Below are 19,520 nucleotides of genomic sequence, written 5' to 3' on the forward strand. Positions count from 1 at the left end.
TGCATTGGTAGTTGCCATAGCAACCTTTAACACACATTAACATACAGCAATCAGCTGATAACAATGTATCATAATGAAATATAGTATAAGTGCTTTTAAAAATGCCTAAGCACAAAAATGAGAGTGAGGTGAAAAAAAAGCCAAAAGGAATAAAGAAATCTTATGTATTAAACCAACTTGATTCTACAGAATTTTTTCCCCCTTGGGTTTAATTTTATTTAATATTGTGACCTTTGTCACCCATTCAAGACTGTGGCTGCTTCTTTACATTTGATTGTGAGAAGGGATTTTTCTTTTCATAATTTTGTTCTTCTTTTTCCTATTACATGTCCATCTAAATTTTGACTGTGTTACTTATTGATGAATTAAGAACTGTTATTGTTATACTCATCATAAATTTTTGTACTAATGACCTTCTACATCTCTGTGGTTTAAGTGTAGCTAATCAAGAGAATGATCCTGTACGGTGATTGAGTTTTGCACACTCACAATCAAGTCAACAAGAAAACTGATTAGCTAAGAGTGCTAATTTTTATTGAGTATGCTTCCAATTGGTATATAGACTGAATTCTTCCTATTAAATACAGAGAAGTTATTGTAGACTGTTAAAAGAAGAAAAACTCAGCAAAAGCTTTTAATTTTTTGTCAGAATTTTCCAGATTTGACAGTCTAATGCTTCATCAGAAGACTGTTTTGTATAGAGTTTGTCTGGCAACTACTTGTTCACAGACAAATGATTTGATCTGGGTCACACACATGACATTCATGTAATTCTTTTGTTTTGAATTCATATCCTCCCATATCACAGGAAAAAAAAAAAGGAAAAAAGCCTATCCATTTTATTACACAGCTTTGTCTTCATTTGATGTTACAAACATCCATTAATAATTTAGAATTTAATTTACTTTACTTAGGTAAAAGAAAGCATTGCAACCATAAAAAGTTGGAATGCCTGGCAGAATGTGCCCTGATCGTAAGTGGAAGGAACTAATAATGTTAAATGATGTAGTGCTGACCAGGAAAAATCAGTATTACTTTATACAGTGTACACTACAGATTCTGCTATATACAGCAAGTGATAGACAAATAACTATTACAAATAAGATATACATTTATTTGTATACATTTTAAAAGATTTTAAATAGCCAATAATTGGTCAACAATTGGCATGACCTGAATATAGCTCTTAAAAGTAATAGAAAAGAAATACAGAAAAAAACACCTAAACACACACACCAAAAAATATCAGTATGTCTTTTAAAACTTCCATGACAGGTAAAGAACACTGATGCAAAATAATTCCAAGGAAACACAGGGAGCCAAGAGATACAAACTGCATTTATTCATTCAGTGAGTATGTGACATGTAGGTAACTGGTCCAGTGCACTGGAACTAACAACTGGTCTTGGAACTTGCATAGACAGATATCACTTAACAGCAAGAGTGAAACAAGAGGAATGGCCATACCATCTACAGCATTGTAGAAAACCATAGTGAAATTCTACAAGCAGTTTTAAGAGAAGAGCCTATTAATAGAAGCAGTGTGTGTAATAAGGTTGTACTCTTGTCTCAACTCTGAGTGTGTGTGTGTGTGTGTGTGTGTGTGTCTGCTTTTTCTCTCGACCAAACCTAACCAATACAATAGATACCTCGCGACAACAGCCCTAGGCAGGCTGAGGAGACCAACTCCTGATCAAATGGTGGTCATATACTTTCTATAAATCTAAAAAAAATAAGATCCTGACATAAAGACCAAACCATCTTGCATTTGGGCCAAAGAGAAGTGAGATTTGATAATTGCTTGACAATACTAAATGTTGTGGAACAGAGAGTGCAGAGCATCTTTTTTAAGATGCTCTTTACACAGTGGAATTTTTTATGTTGCTGATTTTTATAAACAAATGTTAAAGCTGTGAGACTTTTGATACTTTTTTTGTCAGTATTGATGGCAGAAAAGCACTAAGAGAGTTGATGATCTTAGAGGTCCTTTCCAACCCAGCTGATTCCATGATTCTATGATATCTGTTCTGCCTGCCTCACTAGAAGAACATTGTAGGAATACTGGTTAATGTCTTGTTCTGTTCTGTTTACTGGACCAAAGTCTCAGAATGGACCACAAGGTAATAAATCAGGTAAACTAGATGTTTTAAGTAAACGGGGGGGGCAGAGCCAGGATTTTGCAAGCTTGAGGAATCTAGGTCATCTAACAAAGAAAGCTGAAAAATTCACCTGGATGAAGACAAGCGTGGCAACCACCAGGGGATGAAGGCTCGAGTAGGCGACCACCCTAGTAAAGAATACGCATGTGCCAAGGAAAATTCTGGAAAGTTTCCACCCAGAGACCAGCCTACTTTTTAATATGTATGTTACAAGGTGTAACTGTGTATCTAAAGTGTATAAAATGGCTTGTTTCTGCACTTTGGAGCTGAGCAAGTTTTGTATGGTGCAAAACACGTTGCTCCCAACATTGCAATAAACTAATGCCTTGCTCATTAAAGATGCAAAGCCTCTGAGCTGTTCTTTCATTCTGAGGTTTTCTGGCATCAATATAAATGGGGTTTCTGACTGTCAGCTTCTTCAGCCACGACACAATGCAACATGAAGAAAAAGCAAGATAACTGTTGACTAAGCTATTTTGATGCATGACAATGTATATAAGCAAAATTTGAAAGAATCTTTGGCTATGATCCCCACAGTGTGGAGACCTGGAAATCACGTATTCAGAAGGAGGGAGGGTGTAGGTAATGTACTTGAAATTATTTTCATTTGCTTTCTGGTCTCTAAACTTGACTCTTTTCTCTCCCTTTCTGTCTTTTCCTTATTTATATGGAAGTTGGGATTCTCCTGTATATATAACACCACAATTTTATGAACATCAACAAATACTGTAAGTGCATGGATAAACTTATGTGAGTTCTGAATATTTGCCATTAGACTTGATGGAAAATATATGTGAAGATTTAGTCATAAATACATCCTTCTACACTTTCATGCTATTTTTCCATCAGTTTGTTATGAAAAATTCATTAAAAGTAACCAAACAAAACACACAGGTAATCATGATAGGACTTAATGTCAAAATCCATGGCATGTTTAAAGAAAAAAAGCCCTCTCCCATAGCACAAATGCAATTATTTTCATTCACTTACACCAAGGTTATATTGTTCCTTTGCCTGGATCTGGCTTCTGTATATGTCCTTGGTCATCTACCATTTCCCCAGTTCCAAGACCACTAACTTGCAGGTAATCATGTTCTCCCTTAAAGGGACTTGTTTTTCCACTTACCCTTGCTATTTAAGATGTTCTTCTAAGCAGAAAAATTTTTTCCTACCTGTTTTGTTCCTTTTGCTCCTTTCATGGAGCAATAATTTACTGCAAGTCTGTACTACTAAAAAATACTTACTTGTTAGTGATTATTGTCATCACAGCTGTCAGGACAGTTCTGGGAACAGGATTTATTAGCTAACTTGTGCTCCCTCTCCTGGCTGGTTGGCTGGCTCTGCAGCAGCAGAACAAAGATACTGTATATAGTCATGCACAAAGAGCAGCTCTTATGTCTTCTTAAGAAAAAATCCTGACAAGCAGTGGCGAATTTAGAAGAAGAAAAAAAATCTGGAAGTAGGAAGGTATTTTCTCCAATACTGTTTAAAGGAAAGAAATGGTTTATACATGAACTACTTGACAGTATCCCTTTAATTTTTTCATTTTATGTAATTCCAAAATGATGAGGCACTCATACGGAACAGACCTACTAGATTATCTAATTCACCCCACAGCCACAGCAGGATTGCTGTTCATAACATATTTCCCAGTGATTAGTTCATCTACTTTCAAACATCTGTAAGCTTCTTTCCCTTAGGAAACTATTTCATAGCTCTGTAAGATCCGTTATAGTATTATACAGCATAACATCATGTCACTTTATTCCAGTACTGTAACATGTCACAGTAATATGATGGGATAAAAAAATGTAGCCCATGAAATAAACCCACTGGAGCCAAGCAGAAGCATATAGCGGCGTGGACAGCAGCTACCAGATTGCCATGTGATATGTATGTCAGCTAAATGAGAAACATCTCTGCACTTCACCCAGAAAGGAGTCTCGTTATTCTGTTCTCTTCCTACAAATTTTAATAAATGGTATTTTCTATCTGCACATTGTAAGCACTCCTAGAACTCAGCTGTCCGTCTTTTCTAGAGAAGATAATTATTTGAGAAGAGAAAATTATGGCATTAAGATGAAATCAACATTGGCACTCAAGAATGGCAGCTTCTGCAGGACACACTGTTGGTGTCAAAGCTTTCAAGGCCATCATCTACCTGTTTAATCATACATGAGACTAATGTAATTTTTCTGCCAAGAAAAATGAAGCAAAATACACTGTTGATCTTGCAGATCTTCCTGAAGGCCACAAATATTTCTGAGCTCTTGTTCACCTCCAACAATCATACTCTATTGAAAGCCTAATTATGACGCTGTTCACTGCACTGCTACAGTTCCCCACCCAGCACACAAAAGTTTTCAGTCAGTTTGGATGAATCAGACACAAAAAAATACTTGGGTGTTTAAAGCACAAGCACTCAATACTGCAAAATCCCAACTAAGTGGCTTTCCAATTCCCAATGTGATCAGCTTCATAGGCACTTAACTTTTAAATACTCCAGGCTCTTCTCTGCATGCCCAGAACAGTCTTTGTCTTTGTAAGGAAGAACGGTACAATATTTATCATATATACCTAAGCCCAATCAAGATTTAGAGCAGAAGCATTTGTCTAAGGCCCTTTCAGAGCCTTTGATCTGGTAGTCAAAATCAGGGCTTGATTCACACTGACTGCTTAAAAAATTTCCAAAAATTTAAGTAGGGAATCCCATTCCAATAATCTTTTTATAAAACAGCTTGTCCTTGGCCACCAAAATGGATTTAGATACCTAACTCCTATTTGTCCAGTCAGATACTTCTGAGGATATGGGGTCAATTTTTAAAAAACTCTTGAAAAATGAGTAATGCACCATTCAGTAATTACAAGACTAAGGGGTTTGAAACTATACCTCTGTTTTCCATGAGTTTTCTCACACTAGACTATAAATTGTAGTAAGTGAGCACAGATTTAATTTTCACATTGAATTCTGTCATCTAGCAACAAGGGCATTAATTAGGAAGAGAGTCTAGGCAAGACTAGAGTTTCAAGGCTGCCCCTCAGGACAGTATTTTAAGAGTCACTAGATAAAATACAGAGAGCTGTTCAGTGAGTAGATCACAGAGTCCTCCTTTTTCCTTCCCTGTGAGCCTCAAAATTGCCACTTCACAGGGCCACATTTTAGATTCAGCGGTAAGTTGAGTCTCTTTCCCAAGGCACAGCACTGAGAAACATAAGGCAGACTTCATCATTCTTCTGACATTACACTGAAGTGTTTAATTTTAGGTTATATCCCATACTAGATTTGTCTGATCAATGGTTTTTTGGGGGTTTTGTTGGGTTTTATTTAACCAAGTTTGTGCTCTGGAGCAACTCCACTGCCTTTTGGCAACCATAATAAGACTAATGATTTATGACTATCACATCACACCTCTTCAAATGCAGGGCCTTCTACATCAAAAGGTACACCAAAACATATATAAAGACAGTGTATAATAAACATGTTGTGTAGATGTAAAGGAAAACTTTTTCATTGCCACCCACTCTCAGTCAGATTTTACTTACCATTCCCAATCCAGTAAAACTCGGAAAAATCTTTGACATCATTATTTTACTGCCTTTCCTACTTAATATCTTGCTAATTCAGAAAACACATAATTTAGCTACAAATTCACTCCAATAAATGCGGTAAAATTATTTTTGATTTTTTTCAAAGATACACAGATACACAGGGTAGGTTAGATTGTCCTCAAGAAACTTTATTCACTACACATGAGTCATGGGATTAAATTTTCCCAATGCTAGTTAGAAATGTAATTAGCTAAGAGACGCATTTGATTCCAGAAACTTCTTAGCTTCATCTTAACCAATAAATTTTGGTGCAAAACTGATTTTAATTTTGGGCTATGTCAAGTTTCTATCAAAGCTGTAACTATTTCCCAACTTCCATTTATTTCAAATCTCCTGATTGGCAAGGCCATGTATTGAAAATTATTGGCTTCTGGAAGAATAAAAAATATGGGAGGCATAGTGTAAATTATTGAGTGCATTGTTTAATATATCAGAAATATTTCTTTTGAGCATACAGTTTTTCATTCTAGAAATGAATTGTGCACTGCCTCCATAAACACAGGATTGAAACAGTGAGTTCAAAATGAATTAATCTGTTCCCTCTTCCTGACAACAGAAAATTATCACTTCCAACCCTTATGATTCATATTCTATCAGAAATGTTAACAGCACTTCTTACTTAAAGATGCAGCATTATGGGAAAATTTAATCCTGTGTTAAGCAGGGGTTTGCACCAACACTGAATTATCTTCAGTGTTTAACTAGCAGGAATATTACATACATTTCAGTCTCCAAACACAAGACCTGGCTCACTGTCTGCCTAGATCCAAGTACAGAACATATATTTCCTAAATAGTTTATAAAGTAACACAATGACAGCTTTATAGTAAGATACTATAGAGGATGATGTTGAAATGCATATAAGCAGTATCTATTTTGTCACATAAATGTACTTTGTCAGTGCATGGAGAAGTGAAATTAAATGTCTATCTTAATATATATAAAACCAGATTAATTCATTTTTTTATACAAAAGCTTTGCAAATAGAACTAGTTTTGGTCCTGTAGAAAAACAAAATACGACATGAGTGGCACTGAAATGTATAACTCAAATTTTTGCCAAAAACAAAACCACTGTTTGTAGACAGAAAAGGGTATGTACCAACAAAACAACTGCTTGTCATTTTTGCAAAAACAGTGAGTTTTTATGCTCAGTGCAAAACCATGAAAAGTCTTTTTTTTTTCCCAAGCCATGAATTTGCCTAAATTTTCACTGTGATATGCTACCACACATTTATTAATGGAAGTGAAGAAACCTTTCTGTATATAAAATTCACAGTCACAAAAAGAATAGAAAATAAGACTCCTAAGGGAAAACTGATGTAGTAACTGTCTTGAAAAATGCTAAATTAGGCTCATTGTATATCAAATTGACTTTTTTTGGGGTTTTTTTTAAAGAAACCAAAGAACCTGAGTTTTACATTTAACGATCTATCCATGCTTCATTCTTACACCCCTCCCTTGTAACACATTGTGATACCTACCACATAATATTTCTATTCACTGAAACAAAAGAACTAAAGTAGGACTGAAACTTTGAGACTCACTTAACTATTCTCAGTTAAACACAGCCTCTGCCAAAAATATTAGCAAAATTACTAGAAGTTTACATGCTGATTTTCCTGGATAAACAAAATTATTCAATTCCAAGGACTGCAAACCTTTAAATGATTACCCTAGTGAAAGTCAATGTTTACATTTCCTAATACACTAGAGCACATTAGCTTTCTGCATGCAGTTTTCTCACTCCAAAATCTAGATAGCATACAAGAACATACCACCAAGTTTTTTTAATACTGCTTTTAAAAGAGTCTCATATTGCTAGAAGATTTAGCAGTATTTCTTCAAGTATGTATTTGTGTTTTCTTTGACTGACATACATTCATTAGCTGTTTCTTCCTGATTGTGTATCCCCATTATTTCCATTTTACTGTGAAATATATCAATAGATAAGTGCTTTTTCAAGTGTCTGAAGTCAGCACTTACCTGCTGGATACCATATGTCCACCCCTGCCTTATACGGTCCCTTGCCCACACATTGTGAGCATTTTCTGCTAGTTTATCCACCATAGCTTCTTGAGAGGGGGTCAGTTTGATAAAACTCAAATCCATAGGTGCCGGCTTATATCCACTTAACAACTGATAGCTGTTGAAAAAGAACAGAACTTGCAGTTACTTTTCAGTAAGAAAAAAAAAGAAACCACAAAGGAAATAAATATAACATCTGTAACATCTACACAACATATCTACATAAATATGATACACATCTTTGAAAATAAAGAATAATAATTCACTGAGGTGCATCTTGATGGGATGAAGTAACTGGTAATGAAAGCTACCCAAAATGGTCTGAACTAAAAATGTTTTCAAAGTGTTTTAGTACTTCCACATATTCAAAATAGTAGATTAAGATGTTGCTTATCAAATGCTTATATTAACACTATTGTTGTTACCTCTGAGCAGTTCACAATACTTATTAAAATTTATCTATTTCCTACTGAAGCAAGAAAATATATTCTTCCTATTACACATCAGGATGTGAGAGACAAAGCAGGTCAAATGGCTTATTCAAGATCACTTATGAAGTCCATCCAATAAAAGTATGTCTTTATAATACTTCATACCTTAACTATCATTCAAACCATAAGAACACGTTTAAAGCATTAGTTAGGAAAAGAAATGCACTTTCTCACTTTTTTTAGCGCTCTTAGGGATGCTACTTCTATGAACTTGTTAGTTACAGAAATTAGTTACAGAAATCTCCTACTTTACTTATGACCAAATCTTCTTCAAAAAAGGACGTAAAGGATATGGTGACAGATGCAGCACAACAGGACTTAATAAATTTGCAACAAAAACCTATGACACTATGCAGCACCACCATGGTGGTGGACGTGACCTCCCTTAGCTCAGGTGATGAGGGAACACACAGGGGAAGAGGAACAGGAAGAGAAAAGTGTTTGGGGAAGACAGACAGGCGCTGTACTGGGCAACACTTGTGCCCAGGCACTGGTGGGGGGAGGACACAGATCATATGCATATACGAGTACAGTTCCATTATTTCAACTGTGTTCAAGTTCCCAAATTCTTCATTCCCAGCTAGGGGGGGGGGATGCACAGGTGCTAAGGAAGAGGCCAGGGCACCTTGGCTGAGCCATGAGAGCTGCTTTTAGATCTGTGGTAGTGGAGACCTCTATACCATGCCAGCCTGAGCCCAGTCCTACCAATGCTGTTGCCAGTTGACTGCTTGGGAAAAAGAGTCAGGCAGTTGTATGAGTTCTCTCCACTTCAAGTCATGGCCATTCAAGGACTTTCAATGGGTTACGTTCAAATATTTTCAGCACAGTTAAATATATTGACAAATTTGCTGTAAAAATTCTTTATAAAGTCTCTGTGGTACACTCCGTATATAAAATAAATATGTAACAATGAATGTCAGACATTTCAATGAATCACAAAAAACCTAAAATTTGTCTACACATCAGGTCACAAATATCTAAAAGAAAAGCTGTGGATGAAGGTGTGTGAAAATTTCAGAAAATTCATACACAAAAATGTATGCCCAAGATAAAACTAGCACTATAAATATAAAATTGTTAAATGTGTGTTCGCTTAACTCACACTGCCTAACAAAAAGATGCATTTGAATTTCAACTTACTTCTTTGGAAGTTTCATTTTTTTCACTTTTTCTTCAGCATGTTCATCAGCAATTCCAACATGGCAGCCTAATGCCAGCAGGGTTCTAGGACACAGAAATCAGAGAAAAATTAGTGCCAATGTTTATATATTTAGAGTTTCTGCTGTGAATATAAATGGCACTATACCACAAAGGAGACCAATAGAAATTACTACAATACAATATGGAAAGATCAATGCCAGCCTTTTTGTATATGTAATAAGCTTTCTGACAGTGTTAAGTAAATGCCACAAGATGTTCCTAAAAAAATTGAATAAAAATATGGGTAGGCTACTTTAAAATGGAACTGTCAGACAGTCTACTTCATTTATATGAGGCATCAGTTCAAAGATTTCCTGCCCTTGATATATTATTTCTGCTTTATATACTTATTCATACTGCTTACATACCCATTCATACCACTTCATATCCAAATCTTTTTATGTTATGTTATTTACATCACAGCTGATGAAAAGAGAAAAGGCAGAAAATGTCATTTGTTATTCTTAGAATGTGTTTTCTTTACCAAGAGAGGCTATTATTCAGAGATTTTAGGATACACTACTGAAGAAAAGACTGACAGCAGAATGCATGATAAGCATTAGCCCCAAACTGGCATCTTATTCAAGCTAGACACAGTGTGTCAGGTACCACAAGGCTTATGCCATAGAGCCACTGAGCCAGGCAGCCCACCCTGGCCTGACTCTGCCAGATGCAGTTCATTTCAGAAAACCAACACTCTCTACATAACTTTTGAACAGGGTTGACAGTATTAATTGGGTTTCTGATTACTTCAGACTTCTTCCTTTCCTTACAGTCACACTCTCCAGCAGTATAAATTTTAAGTCTCATTTGTCTTCAGAATTTGATCTGTATATCATCAGTTATTTGATCCTGCATTATATTCAATACTGGGTTATAAAGTCTTAGTTTCTTTAGCCAGCTATGTTACTAAAATATTGACATTGAAATGAAAAGAAATCCTAGACAAAAGTCAGAGACCACTTTCAAGTCAGATGAGAATTTTCTCAAAATCTGAAGGTTGAAAGTGATTACACAGAAGAAATCGCAAATTTCAACACCTTGGACTTCATTTCCAATTTCCTCAAAGCATAAGAAAGGTGGAAAACAAGGCTTATATTTGTTCTCATCACTAGCTAAAACAGTATTTTCTAGTCTTGCTTTAACCATATTTACTGCTCTTGAACTGACTGGAGAAAAAAAGAGCATAAATACCACCCTAACATTATTTCTCTTGGCAGATGAATTGCGTGTTTCCAGGAGATTCTTACAGCATATTTTTAGTGCTAGCTACATAAAGTAAATCCTAGTGTTATGAATTGTGAACCTGATTTAAAATTAGACAGTAAAATCAGAAATGAGGAAATCAATATGCAGTGGCTACCTCTGGCAAAACACACCATCTGCACACCATGCAGCTAAATTTCAGCTGGTATAAATAGTATATGATTTGTATGCAGCTATCACCAGCATAAATAAGAGAAACATATCTAACAGTGGAATGCAGTATAGAGGAGCTAACCTCTGGTAAGCCTAATTTTCTTGTAATGTAAGCCACGAATTTGGACACTATATTATCTCTACCCAAATAAAACAAATGCATATCAGAGTGGCACAGGAGGATAAAAGGACATACCATACTGACAGATCCTGAAAGACCACTAAAGCACTTCAAACCTAAACAAGAAAACTAAAAGTGTCTGAATGCTGCTCTCATCATCACACTGATACATGCAATTTTCACATAAAACTGAGTAAATAGACATGAGAAAGTCAGTCACAAAATAATGAGCCATAAAACCAAAAAAATGTACAAGACCAAACTACAAAATATATAGAAGAATGTGCAGAAACAGTATGAGAAAGCATATTTTAAATCCCATGACATTTTCAGAGGCAACTCTTTCCTGAATCTTGACATTTCCTACAGTGTATCATTTTTATAGTTCATAAAATATTCAATCATATTGAAAAATAAACACAGATCCAAATATATTGAAAAGAACTGTCATATCGGATAATATGACTCAGAACTTCCTTGGTTTCTGACTCTCTCATCTAGTAAAGCTGGCAGCAAAGCTGGCAGCAAAGTTGGCAACAAACCAACAAAGAAAACACAATTACAGTCAGAGTAATTCTCAATGTCTTGCAAGTATTTCAAGTATGCAGTAGGCAGCTTTGATGCAAATTGTGAAGAAAATTATTAGGGGAAGTTTTAAAAGAATATTTTCTTTCCCTCTTCCCCTTTTTGCACTCATTGAGGTTTACAGCTAGTAGATTAGAAGCACCCAGTAACAAAACAGTCAAGACAGCTTACAATTCGAGATATCACAGTTTAGATCACCTAGAACTGATTAGTGTGCTAATTTTTCCACCTCTCCAAAGTTGCAGAAATAACCTGGGCAAGAAACTTCTATTCTAGTCAGGGAACAACAGATGTCTACGTGATAAATATAACATGATATTACAAAATTAGAAATGCGTATTTCAGAAAACAAGGACTAACAGAAGAATGTAATGAAGACTGAGCTCAGTAAGCATACAAATTTTGAAAGCCGTAGAAAAACTGAATGTTTTCTATTTTGGATATTATCCATTTAATGAAAAGGCTCTTTCTAGAGTAAGTGATAAAATTACTAAAATAAAAGTTATCCATAGTTTATATGTTTATAAAATGATTTTTTTTTACCAGGGTTAGATTAGAAAAGCCCTGGGTCCTGAACCAGTACTCATGTAAGGATTCATAAAATTTGTTTAATATGTAGTGAAACATTAGAAGTGTGCATTTAATTACAAGAGCAAGATTTTTCCGACGCCTGAGTCATATTATATAGATTATTCTAGGAAAAGATCCAACTATAAGGAAAGTTAATGACATTATCTTTTGTAGTTTCATAAAATAGAAAGGAAGAATGTATTGTGAATTCTTAGCACACTGCTGTACTGACAGGAGTCTCAAAAACATTCCTTGAAATTCTAATATCTAGCTGAAGACAAATATGAACTTATTTTCTTGCTTCCAGTTCAATTTATCTACAAATGCTTTATCTCCAAATAATGCCAAAATATCCCTCCAGAAACTGTTTAACACTTAGAGTCATAAATATGTTTTTCACCAAGTAATTTATTTACTGGGGAAATGGTGGATCAGGTAATAGTGCAGAGAAGCTGACCTGAGAAGAAATCTGCAAGTGTAGGAGGTTTTCTACCTAACTTTCTACTATGAGGACATAAAGTCCTTATATTATGAGTGTAAACACTATATTGTACCATCAGTTTACATGGTAAATACTTAATTAATATAGGACAAATATTCACAGAAAATTAATATCACCTGCAGACACTCATTTTTGCAAACTCTATGAGCAGGAAAAAACAACTACCTTTTAATAAGAGAAAAAAGAATAGATTTCAAAAATTAGCGACTTGAGAACCACATACACCACAGAACATTTATCTGCTTGAGAAATATTTTAACAGGTTGGCTACATGCAATGTTACATGTGGAAGAAATTACTTAACACTTACAGATTTTTCAATGTATTCACAGCAAAGTAAGAACTTGCACCTGCTTGATTGACAAAGCTGAGGTGAAGAATTGTATCTTTGTGAGACAGATAACTATATTACTTGAACAAACCCTTTAACATCCCCCTGAAATTTTCTAACATTCCAACTGGAGAGCTTCTACGACATTCACATATCTAACTGTTCATCCATAAAAGGAGGGAATGCCTACTACTGTCTGTTCTGCGCCAGTATGCAAAGATGACATAGAATTATCAGCTAAGTGTCCTGAAGCAAAGTTCGTCATCAGTCAAATCCAAAAAAATATCTACTGAGTGTCAAAGTGTGCTTTATCAATAAAGAAAATTAAAAGAAATTAAACTAAATTGAATTAAACCAAATAAGAAGCAGATCTTTTTCAAAGCTTGAATCTGTTTCTTTCCTCAAAACTACATGAAAACTGTCTGAGTTTCTGCTATTTCATAACCAGCATTACCACAATAATTCTAAAATTTCATAGACAGTAAAAAGACTATCAAAGCCATTTTCAGTGCCAAACACATTACTCATTAAAGTATCTCACTCCCTCATTTTCATATTATTGCCCTCAACTACATGTCAAATTTTAATTACGTGTCAATTTATAATTCTGGAAACTGCATCTTAGAAAATTTTAACTATAAACTTCAAAAATTTTAGCAACTTACTTCAGTGTTTCAAGTGACATTTGCAAGTTATAATTTCTTTCCTGCTCAGGTAATTTGGAGAACTCCACTAGGCATGGGTGTTGTCTTTTGTTGTCATCTCTAATCTGAAAAAAAAAAGTAAAGAAATAAGCTTAATGTGTCTTCAAAACCAGAAGAAATGTAAAACCAGTCCAATCCACAAAGTACTTAAAGCTGATCCTGTCAGAATTACTCAAACTGAACAACACCTCAAAACAGAAAGTATTCTGTATTCTCAGAGCGCAAGCAAGGCAAAATTTGTTCAAGCAAGGCAAAATTTGCATTTGCAAATAAACTTCAGATTTGCAGATCTCAAATAAGTGCTAATTTGTACATGTTATTATATGGATGTTCAGAGTAAATATGCAAAGTTCAAGAACAGTGCAATCTATGCTTTGAACATACAGCCATAAAATAACATCTCATCTTCAGCCTCATATTTGAAAAATTTTACATCCAGTTTATATAAATATGTTGATACAAATAGTACTTACATCCTTAATGAAAATAACGATATAAAAGATAAATATTCCCTATTTCTTAATTCAGAAAATGTTTCTTTCTAAGTCATGTCCAGTATCATACAAGCAGAATGTGACTGTTCAGCAGTCACATGAGTGGAATATGAATTTCCTTTTACTGTAGTGATAGGAGAGCCATACAGACTATAATTTACAAAATCCCACATTTTATAAATTTAAACATTTGATCAAAAACATTTTTAACCTGCACTATTTCTACACAGTTTTAGTCTATTACTGCCCAGAATCAGGAAAGGCAACCTAGGAGGTTGGGATAACTAAACACTATTGCTGTCAACTTAGCATCTTATGCTAGAATTCAGTCCACAAAATCTGCAGGTGCTTGATAAAAAACCATTAGTTTGAAAATATTAGCTAAAAGATCCCAATGAAAGCGTTAACATTTGCTCAGTTGATGTGACTTTTTAAACCACATATTATAACACTTTTGTGTCTATGTTTGATGGACCATAATTTCACCATTTATAATAATCTTTAAAGCTGCAAAGTGGAAGTTATTGAAAAATAGCGTTATTGACTTTGGATCAATCAGATAATTCTGCTGGAAAATTGAATGTTAACAGTTGAGGTAGAAGCCTAACTGTCATACTTTTTCCAAATTGTTCTTAACCCCCTTACTCAATGTGGTTTATTCAATCTCATGAAAAAAAATCACATTTCTCCATAATATTTCTGAGTAACATATTTTTTGCATTTTGATCTAAGCACATAATAATTCTCAAATTGAATAACAGCCATTTGTTTATATTTTAGATTGAAAAATATTTACAATCTCTAGGGGATATTTATATTCATTTGATGGGATTAATGTTCTTTGGACAGACAATACAGTCAATTCAACTGTCAAGCTACTTGATAAAAATCATTAGAAGCTAAAATGAGAAACATCTTTTAGTGGACACTGAAAATGTTTATTAAGCCTTGGATGGCGGATGTTTTCCTCAGAATTCCAATGTTAATTCATTCCCCTAGTGTCATTCCTTTTGCTCTACAGCAACAATGTATAATAATTCTATTATATAGTAAACATAATTTCCAGGTTGCCTTTACATCACTTTTTTTTTTCTGGACAAAACGTAAAAATTTACTGCCTTGCAAATACTTTATATTAGTTGCAGAACTCATCACACCTATCAATTCTTAATTTTTGTCAATGATTTTAAATATACATAGATGTTTAACAGAAATAAAGATATGCAGATGCATCTGATGATTTCAACAGGTAGTACACATATTCAAACTTATAAAGAAGCCAGTTAATGAAGTCCTAAATTAGCTTGCTATTTTACTTTGTTACACGAGTAGAATGCGGCAGTAACATCATATACAATATGAGGAATCACTTTGGTGATACTACATATAGATCTGATAAAACATATATGTAGAAGGGAATATCAAATGTAAACTATAAAATGTAAAATCTACAGCAGATTTTTTTAATAATATGGAGGGTCATTTAAATTTATAGATTGTCTGTCTTTCAGCCTTTAAACTTCTCGACTGGGTGAAAAAACACCACTAACTGCTATATATAGTGCATCTTGCTCTGAATTAAAAAGACCAAATCTTACTAAGATCAGATGACTTGTGTGCATCTAAACCAGCTAATATCTGTTCCATGCCTCCCCTCAATACTTAGTAACTGCAGTGCATCCATTCAGATAAATAGAATTTACCACAGTGGCTTAAATTGATGAAATCATCTGTGAGAAACCAATATGGTTAAGGAGTCAATCTCCAGAAGATGATCAGCATATACTTTGCCACATTCCCAAAGTGAGCACATCCTATCACAGAACACTACCTCTAGAGAGAGAAAGCTAGAAAATTTATAAGATTTAGCACCTATTTTTATTCCAAATATAACTAAATTTATTGCTGCCTAACTTGATACATATTATATATTGTTTAAGTAGTGTTCAACTGTACAATAACATTCTCACTGGTAAGTAATGGTACACTAAGAATTTCTGCAGACTGCTTCACAAAATTAAAATGTTTTGACATGCTAATTTAGCTGGGGGGTTGTGTTTGATTTGGTGGGGTATCAACAACAACAACAAAATCTAGAGAAATTCTCTGTTATTTAAATATTTTATTTGCCACACCAAATATAATAACTATGTCCAGTCACATTAAATCTGTACCTGAACCCCTCTGAAGACCAAAATCTTTTTTGTAACAAAAATGGATTACATATGTTTTTACACTTTTATCTGGTACCTGACATATGTTTCTATATACCCTTCACAGCAATTTCTTCATAAACACCAGCATTTGGGATCCAAATAACAAGCTCAGATACTTTTTTATTGATTAACTTCAAAAAGAATTTTTTTTTCATACTCCATGAAAAGTAGAAAAGAGATAATAGTTATTTGGAGCACCTAATACAGACATGAGACTGAAGAAGTGGAGAGAAGGCAGGAGAAAAGCAGATTTAATGACATTTCCTATAGGCAATACTTATTTTTCATGAAAAATAAATTTGGGATTTCTGAAAGAGCTATATCATGTGAAGAGAACGAAGAATAACTGCTTTCACTGGTTTACTCCATCAGGCAACTGAATTATTGTTGCAAGAACAAACAGAAGGTGAAAAACCCACCATGTGCTTTCTGTGCTGACAGACTGGCTGAAAATTGCAGCACCAAACAGATTTAGCACCAAAATTCTGGTTCAAAAACACACAAGCACTGTTTGTTTCCACCTGCTTCTGGTGTGAAGGTATCTAAAATCTTACTAATTTTGGAAGGATGATAAAAAATGCAGTCCCATTAGCACATTTAAACTAGCATGCTGAATAATACTATGCAATTAACAGAAAATTAATTTTGAAGGTACATACTGGTCCATACTGCCAGCCAAGTTCAATCTTATTCATAACCCAAAGTTCATGAATGTTCTCTGCTAATTTTTCTCTAATCCTTTCCAAGTGGGGAGGCAAAACAATCTAAAGAGAGAAGAGAGAAAGAGGCAATGACAAATAAGTTACTTGATATATCACCCAAACTTTTATAACAGAACAAACTTTGTACAAACCAGATCTCTCAACAAATCCCAATAAAAAACCAAGTTTGAGACAAGCTGCAAGTTCAATCAAATGTGAAGTAATACAGTCCTACAATATGTGTGTTTAAAAAAGGAAAATGAAATCTTTCAGTTTCCATACCTGGCTAGTATCTACAGGAACTGGAGTGAAAGCTGCTTGTGACAGAGAGACAGTGGGACCCAGCAGGTCTCTTGTATAGCTACGATCTTGTTTGTATTCTCGACTATGCTCCACTTTCAGCTTCTCTTTCGGTAGGACAGCTTCAAAGCAAGGGGCATATCCAGGTGGAGGAAGGAACTTGAACTCTCCGTGGCGACCTCCAAGCAAGAAACGTACCCTGTAAACATTAGAGCTACTTTAGATTATTGAGAAACCCCTGGTGTCAAGTCTAATCAGTTTGTAAGCCTAACAACTATTAAATGCCATTAAAAAAAAAAAAAAAGAAAAAATTTCAATGTTGCAGCTTCTTTGCATTATTTACAGTTCCACTTTCTCTAACTGGTGCTGGTGTTTATGATGCAGGAGGTTATAAAAACACAGGGAAAGTAAACAATTGCTCCTTCTTGTTAATTTTACTTCCATAAAAGTATTCTAAATTGTGAGACCAAAACAAGGTACTGAAAGAGAGAATAATCTGTTTACTTAGCACACCTATGAGGTAAGCAGCAGTCTTTTGAGTCTCAGAAGGCAGGGATTATAAACCAGAGTAATCAACCAAGCGCCTCTGAACTTCCTCCATTAGCAACTCTCCATTTTCTCTCATTTGAGAAATGAGCCTAAAAACCCCATTGTTCTTACTTTTCTCTCACAAAATCCTAAATCCTTAGGACACAGTACAAAAACTCCTGTATTTCCTTCCCTAAAACTTATATTTGTCATACTCATAGGGGAAAGTACTCTTTTATTCATTGCAAAATGGTGAATTTTTTTTATGGCCTTTTGTTACTGAAAAATTCATTCAGTGAGGTAATAATGGTGCAGCAATTACATAATACCAAAATGACATAGCAATGACATAATACTGAAAAATCGTCCTAGAACATTGCCATCCAGAAGGAACCAAAAAAAAACCAAAAACCTAGCTTTAACACAGAATAATTTTGCCTCTTTTCTGTTTACTATCTTACAAGATCTTTGTTAATGCTATACCAAAACACACTCAAAAACTGTATGCAGCACACAAATAATATCTGTCAAATATTTATCTCATGACAGAAATAAAGCATGCAGGTTTATAGTTTTGCATTTTGCAGCATGCACATCTATAGTTTCACCACATTCTACCTCCTGTACTATCCAAGGCAAAGTCTAAATAAGTGTATTTTCCATCTGGAACAAAAGGCAGGTTGTGCCCACTATGTGATAGCTCTTAGCTTCTGAGGGATTCTTTGAATGAACCCTCTCAGAGCATTGTTCTGCCTCCAGCTTTCAGCTTTCACCTTTGCCAGTCCTGCTAAAGTTGTTCCCCCCCGCTGGAACACCACACAATCCTTTTTAATATCATAGTCTCAAAGTGTTCAATACATGGAAGCAGAATTCTGGCATCTCAAGTGTGACTTGAAATTTTATAGAAAACCAGTACATATTGACTGAATCTATATTAACTTATCTTGCTGAAAAGGAAGTGTATGACCACCATTTCTTAAGGTAAGTGCAGATAGTGCCTCTTTAAAATAATAGTTACTACCTCATAAGAAGTGAGTTAGAAAAAATATATTCTTAATATCAAAGGCTGATGAAGGATGCTGTCCTGGAGTGAACGTGTAGCAATGTGTCAGCAAAGAAATTATTAAGAAGCTTAATGCACTGGTGTACTGAAAAACAACAGATGCATTATCTCTTCAGGACTCACTCTCACTACCCCAAGAAGTGAAACTTCGCCAGAAAAGCAGATGTCAGAAAGGGAAATCAGAGCAGGCAGCCAGGGAAATATTCAGCATATTCTCATATATAGAAAAAATAATAAGCAAATTGGGGGGAAAAAAAATACAAAAAACAACTACACAGGATGCTAACTTTATTCCTGCAGAGAAGCTGACAACTGGGAAGAAGAGGCCATCTATGTTGAAGTTTTCAAACATTCCTTGAACTGGCTGACCATTTATTCGGAAAGAAATGCTGGGGGCACTTAGATCCAAACAGCAGCTAATAACATCATCAGTTCTTAACAGATGTTGGTTGGGAGAATTTACTGTTCGTGCTACACAACCTATGGAAATAAAGGAGACA

At 34.8% G+C, this 19,520-nt stretch overlaps 1 protein-coding gene across 1 annotated transcript in view; it reads right to left on the minus strand.

Moving 5' to 3' along the window:
• The window catches only part of RYR2 (ryanodine receptor 2), a 379,203-nt gene that overhangs the window by 147,588 nt on the left and 212,095 nt on the right, over window positions 1-19,520 (minus strand). Inside the window, exons 21-26 of the mRNA XM_029965125.1 lie at window positions 19,308-19,500; window positions 17,412-17,628; window positions 17,088-17,192; window positions 13,680-13,783; window positions 9,427-9,510; window positions 7,754-7,913 (exon numbers count right to left, since the gene is read on the minus strand). Coding sequence (XP_029820985.1) covers window positions 7,754-7,913; window positions 9,427-9,510; window positions 13,680-13,783; window positions 17,088-17,192; window positions 17,412-17,628; window positions 19,308-19,500 — 863 coding nt within the window. The remainder of the gene's footprint in view (window positions 1-7,753; window positions 7,914-9,426; window positions 9,511-13,679; window positions 13,784-17,087; window positions 17,193-17,411; window positions 17,629-19,307; window positions 19,501-19,520) is intronic.

Source organism: Manacus vitellinus, unplaced genomic scaffold, assembly GCF_001715985.3.
Source record: "Manacus vitellinus isolate BGI_N305 unplaced genomic scaffold, ASM171598v3 scaffold_8_pilon, whole genome shotgun sequence".
Classification (NCBI taxonomy): domain Eukaryota; kingdom Metazoa; phylum Chordata; class Aves; order Passeriformes; family Pipridae; genus Manacus; species Manacus vitellinus.